General features: G+C 37.5%; 2 protein-coding genes across 3 annotated transcripts; one reads left to right on the top strand and one right to left on the bottom strand.

Annotated features, from left to right (window-relative positions):
* Positions 1-2: 2 nt before the first annotated feature.
* Positions 3-4,463, top strand: ggcx (gamma-glutamyl carboxylase). Its single transcript, XM_055153690.1, has 15 exons — positions 3-228; positions 472-672; positions 750-908; positions 1,050-1,215; positions 1,305-1,383; positions 1,453-1,559; positions 1,630-1,793; positions 1,868-2,160; positions 2,416-2,547; positions 2,676-2,827; positions 2,913-3,082; positions 3,249-3,379; positions 3,453-3,600; positions 3,683-3,881; positions 3,969-4,463. Exons 1-15 carry the CDS (start codon positions 204-206, stop codon positions 4,126-4,128), a joined length of 2,286 nt encoding a protein of 761 aa, XP_055009665.1. The 5' UTR covers positions 3-203; the 3' UTR covers positions 4,129-4,463.
* A 21-nt stretch (positions 4,464-4,484) lies between these two features.
* snx24 (sorting nexin 24) lies at positions 4,485-12,091 on the bottom strand. Of its 2 annotated transcripts, none has more exons than XM_055153692.1 (7): positions 11,721-12,091; positions 10,928-11,011; positions 10,670-10,774; positions 9,352-9,446; positions 9,250-9,279; positions 8,949-9,013; positions 4,485-8,816 (listed from the first exon to the last, which is right to left on the bottom strand). In XM_055153692.1, exons 1-7 carry the CDS (start codon positions 11,787-11,789, stop codon positions 8,800-8,802), a joined length of 465 nt encoding a protein of 154 aa, XP_055009667.1. In that variant the 5' UTR covers positions 11,790-12,091; the 3' UTR covers positions 4,485-8,799. The 2 variants fall into 2 exon arrangements, with proteins under 2 accessions (XP_055009667.1, XP_020780923.1); XM_020925264.2 differs by having other exon boundaries at positions 4,486-8,870.
* Positions 12,092-12,209: the final 118 nt, after the last annotated feature.

The raw sequence follows: 12,209 nt of genomic DNA, 5'->3' as shown, positions 1-12,209 counted from the left end.
CTTTCACAACATTCCTGACTCTCCTCCTCCGCCTCTGCTCGTCTACCCGTCTGCCTGCCGCTGTGTGTGGACTGTGACACGTACTCTGTCTGTTTCATTGCTGTGACAGAGGGAACTTGTCCTCTTGAACCCTGCAAAAAGAAGAGAGTTCACAAATTCCATGTCGCCAAGCAGTAACCAATTTATTGTCGATCATTTGTAATATGGAGACGCAAGAGGCAGTGGCAGGTGAGCGTGGTTTGATGGTTAGCAATATGTGGATTTGTATGTGGTGTATCCTGTGTAATTATATCTAGTTAGAGTCAGGCCAAACAGATTAATTTAGATAAAAGTTGTTGTACAGAGATTTTATAGACCCAAAAATCCCAAATTTGAGAGATGTTCACAAAATAGCCTGTAGCATGGAGGACTACGTCAAAACAATTTATATTATAATTGCTTTCTAACTATGTCTATGCTGATTCATTCTAGGTGCTCTTATGGGCAGTCATGAAGAAAAACCTGCAAAAAAAGACAAAAAAGCTTCACAGAAGGAACAACAACCATGCAAAAACAGAATGGAGCAAATTTTTGGCTTCACAATAGAGGACTTCCGCTCCTGGCAAAGTTTAGTGACCCTTCTGAACCGCCCCATGGATCCTGCATCACTGGGTATTTTTCGGTTCTTGTTTGGTAAGTGCATTCTCACATTCAGTTAACAGACCTTTAACTTGATTGTAATGTGAATGTTTATGTTTTGTATTTGCAAGGTATGCTCATGGCCATTGACATCACACAAGAGCGCGGCCTCAGTCACCTGGATTGGAAGTACCTGGATGGAGCTCCCGTGTGCCGCTTCCCACTCTTTAATTTTCTGCAGCCACTTCCTCTAGACTGGATGTACTTTGTATACCTGGTCATGTTTCTTGGTGAGTTTAAATAGGTGTTTTCGACCCTAAATGCAGATTGTGGTGATTATTACAATAGAGAAACACTTGATTTTGTGTGCAAACAACTATGAATACAGGAATAGGTCTATATACTTAACATAAATGTATTTTTTGTTACAGGGGCAGTGGGGATCATGCTTGGTTGTTTTTACCGCTTGTCCTGCCTTATGTTCTTATCAACGTACTGGTATATTTTTTTTTTGGATAAAACTACTTGGAACAATCACTCTTACCTCTATGGCTTGATTGGATTTCAGCTCACTCTTATGGATGGCAATCGTTACTGGTAATGTAACAAATCATTTAATCATTTATATTAAGTTGAGTAAAAAAGCATCTTAAATATAATACATTTTCACCACAATCTTATTTCAGGTCTATAGATGGACTACGGAAACCTCACATAAGAAACGCTCATGTGCCACTGTGGAACTACACTGTGCTCAGGGCGCAGGTCAGACGTTGTTCGACTTTCACCACATATTTTGTATTAAACTATTCTAACATTTATTTTCTGTTAAAGATTTTTATTGTCTATTTCATTGCTGGAATCAAAAAGTTGGATGCTGATTGGGTGGAGGGATACTCCATGTCATATCTGGCTCACCATTGGCTTTTTGACCCTTTTAAGTAAGTATCTCCATTGTTACTTGGTGTAAGGATTGCATTATATGTGTCTAACCCTGTTTATGCCTGTTAGACTTATTCTTCCAGTTGAGCTAGTGAGCCTCCTTGTGGTGCATGGAGGTGGTCTTATTTTGGATTTGACAGCTGGCTATCTACTTTTCTTTGATGCAACAAGACCTTATGCTTTTTTCTTTGTCTCCTATTTTCACTGTATGAATTCTCAACTTTTCAGTATTGGTAGGTCTTTGGATTATTCTCATTTGTAGAAGTTTAAACATCTGAATATGAATACAATTAACTTATTTTTACAGGAATGTTTCCCTACACAATGCTGGCCACTAGTCCACTTTTCTGCTACACCGATTGGCCAAGGAGATTTTTTACACATTTCCCAGACTTCCTCAAGCCTATCTTGCCAACCACCTCATTGGACATTAAGTCCAGTTCTTCTTGTGTGTATGGTGAGGTACAGAGAGGCACTGAATGTCAGGGGACTGCACCTGTGAAAAAATCCTTCAAACTAAGGCACAAGATGGGGGCAATTTTCACCATTGTTTACATCATGGAACAACTGTTCATGCCATATTCCCACTTCATAACACAGGTAAAGCAGCATAGTCGCTGAAACAATAACCCGGTATTGTATTAGGCAGTAGTAGTAGAGAGTATTATAGATGTATTCTGCAGACAGCAAATGCATTCATTGGCTGCTCTCAATATAAGTCAGTACAGTCATTAACCTATGGCCAACAAAGTTTAAGTGAAAGCATTAAGATTTTTCCTTAAATTGATAATGAGACTGAAGAAATCATAAAACCGTACATAAAATGTGAATGCTTATGCTGATCTGTGTTTTTAGGGTTATAATAATTGGACAAATGGCTTATATGGCTACTCATGGGATATGATGGTTCATGCCCGTAGCCATCAACATGTAAAGATCACCTACAAAGATGGAAAAACCGGAGAAATTGGATATTTGAACCCGGGGGTGAGTCAATGAACTAAAAACCAAGAGCAGTACTGTTAATCTAAGTCAAATTAATGCACAATTGCAAACAAACAGTAATTTCCTTTATTACAAATGTAATAAATGATCATTGGCTGTGTCGTGTGTAGGTGTTCACTCAAAGTCGACGCTGGAAAGATCATGGAGATATGTTAAAGCAGTATGCTACCTGCCTAAATCACCTGCTTCCACGCTATAACATCACTGATCCTGAAATTTATTTTGACATCTGGGTGTCAATCAATGATCGTTTTCAACAAAGGTGACACCTTATTAAAACATACATTTTAATTTAAACATTTAACTTAAATGTATTGTGAAAGTATTAATGTATTTATTTTTTGAAGGATCTTTGACCCCCGTGAGGATATTGTGAAAGCAGAATGGTCGCCTTTCCGGCCAAACCCATGGCTAATGCCTCTCCTTGTTGACCTTTCACCTTGGAGGACCAAATTTCAAGAGATAGAGGGGACTTTAGATAACCAAACTGAGATTGTCTTTATTGCTGATTTTCCAGGTTTGACATTTTTACATTTTGGTATGTTCTGTACATTTGAAGCATGCAATGATACCTTTTAGTCTCAATTTGATCTTTATATTGGAAATGTTCTTTTCATTTCCACTGTTGATTTTGGATTTAAGTGCATGTATAATTTGATGAGTACTAGATGATGTTTGTGTAGGTCTTCACTTAGAAAACTTTGTCAGTGAGGATCTTGGAAACACAACCATCCAGGTTTTGCAGGGTCAAGTCAATGTTGAGATAGTCGAAGAGAAAAAGAACTACACTCTAAAGAAGGGAGAGCAGACACAAGTATAGCAGTTCTTTACATTTTGATAATATGTTGTTATCTTTTGGGCTGAACTAACTTCGTCTCTGTGTATAGGTACCTGCAGGAGCCTACCATAAAGTGTACACAGTTTCTGATGGCCCCTCATGCTATATGTACATTTACGTCAACACCACAGAGGCTGAACTGCAAGAAAACTTCACCAAGCTGCTAGAGATTCAGGAGCGAGTTCGGAATGGGACCGGTCATTCATGCTTACATAATTTTACCTTATGTGCCTTTATAAAATACATTTGTAACACAAACATGTCTCTCCACCCACACAGAAACAGAACCACTTCCTCCTGAGCTGCAGCCTCTCCTTTCTGCTGATGAAGGGTCAGAGGTGAATGCCACAGACCCAGTAGTGCGACTATTTCTGAAGAGGCAACGACGTATGAAAGAAGTAAAAAAGCGAAGAGAAGCGGGTATTTTGGAGCGGTTTGACCGATTTGTGACCAAAAAATACTACACTATTCGTAGAGGGTTTGTACCATTTGTCTGTTTATACACAGGGTCCTGTACTGTGCATCAAACTAATGTCACGTAATGCATTACATTTATTTATTTCAGATTTTTAATGACAGCAATTGCTATGAGAAATCTGGCTGTGGGTCTCCCTCCAGTTGAACAGCTTACCAGAGAAGTTGCCTATGCCAACATGAAGGGTCCTCAAAATGATGACCACCAAGATGAAGCTCTTAAAGATGAAGTTGGTCACAGTGAACTCTAAAACTAGCTCAAAGTTGTACAGGGGCTGCCTCACATATCAAGTTCAACTACTGCTGGACTGTTACTGCTCTGGAATTTTTAAAGACATTTGTATTTTTTTTACTTGATTTTTATATTCAGAATTCAAAAAATGTTTTCCTGCAAAAACGTGTTGATTGTTGCGATATGAACACTAAATAGCCCAAACGCTGAAGGCTTAATTAGTGATGGGTTTACCAACATGCTTTCTTTGTATAATTATTTGCTGTATATTCTGATGTAAATGTTGTTTTATGCATTTATTTTTTTTATCTATAGTACAATATGAATAAATTGTTAATTCAATTTAATTCAAAACATGACACAGTTTTTTAGTATACTAATTTAATGACAGTACATTCTTTGTCACCCATTTTCTCATAATATGAGTAGAAATTATGGCACTTTTACAGCCTCTAGTACAAGAGAATAATAGTGTTTTGTTTTTGCTTTGTTTTTTTTACCCAAAACGTTTCATTATTACTCAACTGATCTGCAAGATTCAGTAACAAAAGTTAAGATCATAATGATCTGAACAATTAGCTACAATTACTTTAGCATGTTTACAAACTATTACATGATAAAAATTAGCACTTATTTATTGCACAGTATAAATGGTCATTTTTTAACTTTCATAGTTGACAAGATGACTTTCACAGATGTTCCCTTTTCACCCATCCCAAGGTCATAGTGTCTCGTATAGTGTTACTGGCCTTATAATTATCTTCCATTTTAATCTTTTTCATTCAAAATGAAAACTTACAGCTACAAGTCAAATATGTCTGCAATGATGACACACCTTTCTAGCAAAGAAATGTAGCAAGACTCAATTTGACCATATTGTGAATTCATTTGCAACTTTATATGAAAACACAACAATAAATTAAATTTGCAGAAGTTAAACATTGTACTTTAAGTGCTCATATCACTAGATATTTGTTCACTACACTATTACTCATCTATCACACTTCCTTAACAAAGCTATAAGTTGTCTTCATTAATGACTAAAGATCATCTAAAGAAAATGGCATCACTGAAATTGTAACAGCTGAGTAACATATGTTAATAACTTTTGTAGATATAATGTCACATTATTAAAATATGTAACCCCATTTCTGGTTTTGTCCATAATGCACGGCTCCACAGTGCTGGTGTTTCAAAGGTACACAATTCCTGTTTACAGGGCAGGGTCCAGTTGCTCTGTCTATGTAGTGGACAAATGTCTGTCTCCTCCAGTTCAGAAACATTTTTCCATAGACAAAATAAATTTTTTCCCTCAAAAATTGCTTTGCTTGCAATACATTATATGCAGTTGTTTGTACATTGTGCATGTGAATGAGACACGTACAAATATAACTACAAGTCTTATTTGCCTCAGATAATAGTGTTCATTTACTAAATTATATCCAAAAAGGGTCAACTCTTTGACGAGTCATAAATCATCATAACATATACACTACCAGTCAAAAGTTTGGACACAACTTCTCATTCATTGTTTTTTTTTAATACGTTTACTACTTTGTACATTTTATATACATATGGAAGACATCAAATATATGACACAAAGTACATGGTATTATGTAGCAAAGAAAAAAGTTAAATACCTCTACTAAATTTTTTTTTTAATATTTTATATTCAAATGCTCAAAGTAGTCACTCTTTGCTTTGTCAACAGGCCTGCAAACCCTTGGCCTTTTCTCAGTGATCTTTCTGTTAACGTCTCTGGCTTCACAATAGAGCCCAACCGATATGGATTTTTGTTGTGGCCAATATGAAACCAATATAATGGGAGTTGGAGCTGCCGATAGCCGATATATTTAGTGATGTAAAAATTCACTGTAAATCTTGAATTGTATAAAAAAATTAGGTTTGGCTCTAGTGGATTTTAAATTGGGTTTATTTAAGCAACATTTATTGTTCTTCTGCCTCTTTGTGTCATATTTACAGACAGTAGATAACATTCTAGCTACTAGTGATCAGTGTTGGGAGTAACGCGTTATAAAAGTAACGAATTACAGTAATGCATTACTTTTTGCTGTAACGCAGTAATGTAAGGCATTACAGGGGAAAAAATAGTAATATTTTACTCGGTACAAATGTGAGTAACGCGCGTTACAATGTTTTTTTAACCTGGATTGAAGTGGTGGGTTTTTCTTCATACAAATTCGCTAAAATCACCTCGATATCAGCAGCGGTGAAACGCCGGAGATGCGCCCTCGTAGACCTTCAGGTAACTGCGGGTGAAAGGACTGACAAAGAACTCCATGCTGTTTAGACCTAGTTTAGACCTGGGTCAGTTCTGGTTTAGACCTGGTTTACACTCGTCCCTCCCTCTATCGCAGTTCACTTTTCGCTGTCTCGCAGATTTATTTATTTTTTTTGTGCAATTTTGCATGCCCTGTTTTTTTTTTTTTTTACATTGTATGAACACGTGTTGCGTTCCTCCCGCTGCGTCCTGACTGGCCAAGGGACTCCTGTCTCCTGTACAGTACAGTACAGAATGTGTTCAGCTGCCAAATTTAAATACATGTTCAATCTCTAGCAGTGTGATTCTGAAGTGCTGTACGGTTGCAAGTTTTCTCCCCGACGAAACCCACAACGTCGACGAAACGTTCTGCACTGACAAAGGCTCCTGCGCTCGCACCCAAAAGGCAGAGGAAGATGCAAACCATCACACAAAAAGTTGGGCTTCTGAACACGCTGAAGGAAGGTAGAAGTTACTCACTGTAGCAGAGTCTTGCACCGGCTCGGGTACCTGCAAATAGTTGCTGAAATCAGGGCCGCGAGCCCGAGCAGCAGGGTGTCCATAAAGAGCGATTGGATGACAGCCGCTCTTCCCTCCGTGAGGTGCGGAGCAGAGCCGCTCCTTTCTCCTGCGGTCACCTTCGAGCCCGTCCCTACAGTGAGTCCTGTTTTAGTCCTAGTTCAGTTCTGGTTTAGTCCTAGTTCACTTCTGGTTTAGTCCTGGTTCAGCTCTGGTTTAGTCCTGGTTTAGACCTGGTTTAGTCCTGGTTCAGTCCTTATACAGCGCAAAAGTTATTTTGGTCAGAGTAACTTAAAGTAATGCAATAGTAATGTAATGGCCTTACATTTTAAATGCAGTAATATTGTAATGTAACGAATTACTTTGAAATGACAGTAATAGGTAATAAATAACGCATTACAGTTTCAAAGTAACTTGCCCAACAGTGCTAGTGATGGGTAGCAGGACTAAAGCAGGTCCAAACCAGGACTGAAAAAGGACTAAACCAGGACTAAAACAGATCTAAAACATGTGTAAAACAGGACTAAACCAGAACTGAACCAGGACTGAGTGTCGGGACTTGGTCTCTATCTCTCTCCCTCTCTCGAGCCCAAGATTAGTCCTGGTTTATTCATTTTATGCTGAACTACAGCCAAATATGCACGTTTTTTCTATCCTATGCGCAGCAGATTTCTGAAAGTTTCGTTTTGAGCCGCTGCCGCTGTCAAACCACGAGTTTGCACACGGCTTGAAGAGAAAAAGTGAGAATATGAGAAAACAAGACTCCCAAAAAGAAGCAGGCTCCTGTCGTTCGCTTCAAAGAGCCGGCTCTAAGACCCGCTTCGTTCGCGACCGACCCATCACTACTAGCTACTAAAGTAAGCCACCGCTATTAGCCTTTAGCCGTAAAAACGTGCGAGCCGCGGTAATTAATTATATGCATAAATGTGGATCATTCACACGTCTATTCACAGCTCATTTACATATCAATACAGGTCCAGTAACAAATATACGGCCAATATAGTCACTTTACAATAGACCAATAGAAGAGAAAACAGTCTGTTTATGTGTGGGAGCTACAGCAGCTAATCGCTAACCTAACCTGGCTTCAAAGTCGATGCATTTCCAACACCCACCGCTCACACAGTCTCCTCCTCACATCACAAGTCTGCACTAATAAATGTCCTTTTAATCCAGACTTAAACCGATTGTCCGTAAAAAGAATATAATCTCAGTGTTGCGCACATGGATCTATGTCTGCGGGTGTAAACAATAGCACGTGAGTGAAGTGACGCGACTCTGGGGGTGTGTTCAGGGACAGTACGACCACAGACACACAGACAACCGCACAATGACTCCGCAGATAAATACGGATGTGGAGCCACATATTAGGACATTTATCTGTCTGTAAATTGGATTAAATGAACATAATGTGGAGAGACTAAGATTTATAACGAGGTGTAACATGCCCACGTGAAATATCGGCCCCTATCTGCAAGCACATCGGCCGATAATATCGGCCAACCGATATATCGGTCGGGCTCTACTTCACACTTCACAGCTGTGCCATGTCATGGTCAAGAAATATTGAGTTATTTTGAGTTTATTTTTTGTTTGCTACATTTCATTTGTGTCCTTCATAGTTCTGATGTGTGATGAGTGAGAATCTTCAACGTAAATAATCACAGAAATGAAGAAGTGTGAAAGTATGTCCAAACTTTTGCCTGGTAGTGTATACATTTCAGAAGCATAGTCATATGTACATATGCCTGCTTTTAAGGACCCTCATAAAAATAATTCCAGTACACAAAATTCTTACATCCATGTGTCAGTTTCTATCTGGTTATTTTGGACTCAAAGATGGGAGTGCACTTCCTGTAACAGTGTGGTCTTTCAGGGCATGTGGTTGTTCTACCTTGGCTGAAGATCTGGGTAGAAAATGCCATGTATCACACCTTCAATCACAACGTTAGAATATATATCTGAAAAAATAAAATAATAATAATAATAAAGAAATAAAAAAGTATTGGTGTATAGGTACAAAAATGATTTAGACAAACCATGGGTGGAAGGAAGAAGGTAGGGGTCTCTCACAAACAACATGACTGGCTGGTGTGAGAGTTTACTGTGAAAAAAAAGACCAATTTAAAAACAGAATAAAATAAAACACACAGAGTAATGTTGGGTTTCCATGCTTTTAGGGGACATTACTTTGATTTCCATTCATTTCATTACTTGAACTTACATTTCATTTCATACTATTTGCCTATTCTTAACCCATTTTAACCCATATGTGAATTTTAAATCACATTAATCTATAAAGAAAGGTTTAACGTCATAGGCGCAATCATAAACATTTACCTCGATCCCTCAGATTCTGTATCAAATGACCTAAAAGAAAGTAAAAAGATTATGATTTTTAGGTTTCGTTTTTATTTCTTTGAATTGGTAGTTTCAACGTACCCATAGCTTTCCATTTTTGGCACAGAGGGAAAATGGCGGATGTTCAGGAAATCCAAGAATATCTTTGGAAGAATCTCATTTTCTATAATTATGGTCTGTAAAAAACAGAGAAAACAATGCAAATTACCACGTGGCCATATGGGCAAGACTCTAAGGGCTCGATGTGAACCTTACTTCAGTGTAAACAACATTAAAACTCTGTTCAAAAGCATATATACAGCACCTGCATCTTAATCAATACTACAGATTAGGGCTGGGCGATATGGATCAAAAAATATATCTCGATTTATTTTGCTATATCTCGATATATGTTCAAGAAAAAATAATCTTCTAAAACTGAAAACTGCAAAAACAAATCTGCCAAATTCGACAAGGTCTTTTTTTTTAATTGAAGTGTAAGAGGTCGGCAGTTCATATAGGAACATTTAAGATTACAAAAAACCTAATTACATAAATAATAATTTAACTGTAAAATAAAATAAATAATACATATTTCCTTCTTTTCATTCATAAATAAAACAACTCAAGACAAGCTCATCTTTGCATTAACTCTGTTATCCAGACCAGAACCATAACCATGAGCTCCTTCAGCAGAAGAAGCTCAGGATGTTCTTTATTTTATTAGATCCATGTTCCAGCAGTAAGGAGTTCTGAGGTTTCCCACAATCCACTGCAGATCAAACCCAACGTTTCCAAACACTATTGTACAAGTGATACTGCAGCAGATTATTCATTAAAATCTTTTCCATAAATAAACTTTACATTACTAAACTTTACAATATATAAAGCACAACGACTCTAGAGCCACCTCAGCCATTTTGACATTATAATGTGTTTAATGCCGTTTTGCGCACGTGTGTTTACGTTTTACAGAAACGAAACTTAAGCGCGTGGCTCATTTGCATAAACAGCACTTCTCACGCAGCTCAGCTCGTTTAGCTTCTTTCGGGCTAAAGGACGCGACTCGGTGGAATATGAGGATGTGCTGCTGATGGTTTTGTCTGTAAATGGTTGAAAAGGTTCGTGGTGCTTGAAGCTTTTCACTGGCACCAACTTTCGGCGTTCACGGCGATAGTGAGGAGTGAAGGAGACACGAGCGAACAAAATCAGGGAGGCGGGAGCGCGCCGGAAGGTGACGAGAGAGAAGATAAACAAGCGAAGAGGCAAATTCTAAATTTAATATAAGCATTATATCGATATATACGATATGTCAGAATTCATATCGAGTTTAAAAACTATCTCGATATATTTAAAATATCGATATATCGCCCACCCCTACTACAGATATAGTAATACAATAGAAAAGAGGAAAAGATACCTGTAAGTAGTGCTCCAAGCCTTGCCTCCTCTGCTCCAGGACCTTGGGAACCCAGTTTCTGACATGTTTAGAAGGGATGTCAGGTGGTTTAATGGTTTTCTTCAACTACAGGTAAGAACACCAATACTGAGCTCATAATGGTAATGCAAGTATGTATTACTCATATTTAATGCACAATCAAACAACAAATTGTGCTGTAGATGAAAAGTTTCTTTCTCAAAAGTCAAAGTTAAAAGGCTGAAACACTCCAGCACTCACCAACTTGTGCAAAGTGTGGAATTCACTGTAGCGTTTCTCAATGGTGTGCTGTCTTCCATTTATTATAACTTCTATTTTAAAGACCTAAAACACAGACAGTGTCATTAAGTCATAGCCATATTACAATCTGCTAAGCTGTCACTTTGTCAGCATCTTAACAAGAGGAAACAGGCAGTTTCTCCATACAGGCTTTAACTTCCTAAACTTATTTATTCTCTTTCATGCAATGCATCATTCCTTCTAATAATGTAAATAAGAAAATTTGTACTGCAGGACTGTAGTATAAAGTAAACAATAAAATAATAAAGATCAGAAAAATTGCAGAAATGACACTGCTAGATACTGTTCAAGAGCTCAGTAATGTAATGACATCTAAAAGGAGATAATCTATTGTAAGGATAATGACAAGATAAGCCTAATAAATAAACTTAATTATAACCACAAGTAATAGCATTTAGGTACTTAGGGGTCAATATTAAGACATTTGATTAAATAGGTCAATTAAATTGACCTATAATTCTATAATTCTAACACATCGTCCATATAGGTATAGTAATAGTCTTTACAGAATAAACAAGATTCACTGTCACAATATTTTTTTATCTTGATCTTAAAATTAAAAAAAAGAAAAAAAAAAGAAATCACATAAAAAGGTTACATATCAACGACATAGAATTCAAGCATATAAATGCGGAAGGCAATATAAATTAATGACCCAGAATTAGGGAAGGATAAGGATTGAGATGACTGGAGTCAGCGAAAATATGTTTGTTTTCACTGAATGGCAGCTTACCGTGTATCCTTTTTCGATAGTGTTGTTCTCTGATCGAAACGACGGGATAAACACCGAAACTGGGTGCATGTTGGTAAATTACGCAAAAAATAACAGGATATTATTATTAAATTGTATGTTTTACTAGTAAAAAAGGAATGCACTCCGCAGTCCGGTCTGTGGTCTGTGGCTCAGATCAAAATCAGGGAATTTTAAAGCGAGTGGTGAACAGTTCTGCGCCGTGGTGCCTCCAGTGGCGGGGAGGTCTATCGGAGGTCAGCACGCTTTTTAGCTTAGCGTATCTCTCACACATAAAACACAGATAACTTTACTTTTACAATGCTAAAATTCATGCTGGAGCAGAGAAAAAAGCAACAGATTACAAGTTCAAGTAGGGTTTTATTCAAGTCAAACTATAATGTGTGTAAATATAGTCCTATCACAATTTACAGTTGTTTTCCATGAGTGTACATTGAATAAAACTGAGTATACAAAGATAAAAGATTTTAC

The sequence above is a fragment of the Boleophthalmus pectinirostris genome, unplaced genomic scaffold (genome assembly GCF_026225935.1).
Source record: "Boleophthalmus pectinirostris isolate CB_2022bp ecotype Guang Dong unplaced genomic scaffold, ASM2622593v1 HiC_scaffold_18, whole genome shotgun sequence".
In the NCBI taxonomy this organism is placed as follows: Eukaryota; Metazoa; Chordata; class Actinopteri; order Gobiiformes; family Gobiidae; genus Boleophthalmus; species Boleophthalmus pectinirostris.
This window is presented reverse-complemented; position numbering and strand designations above follow the sequence as displayed.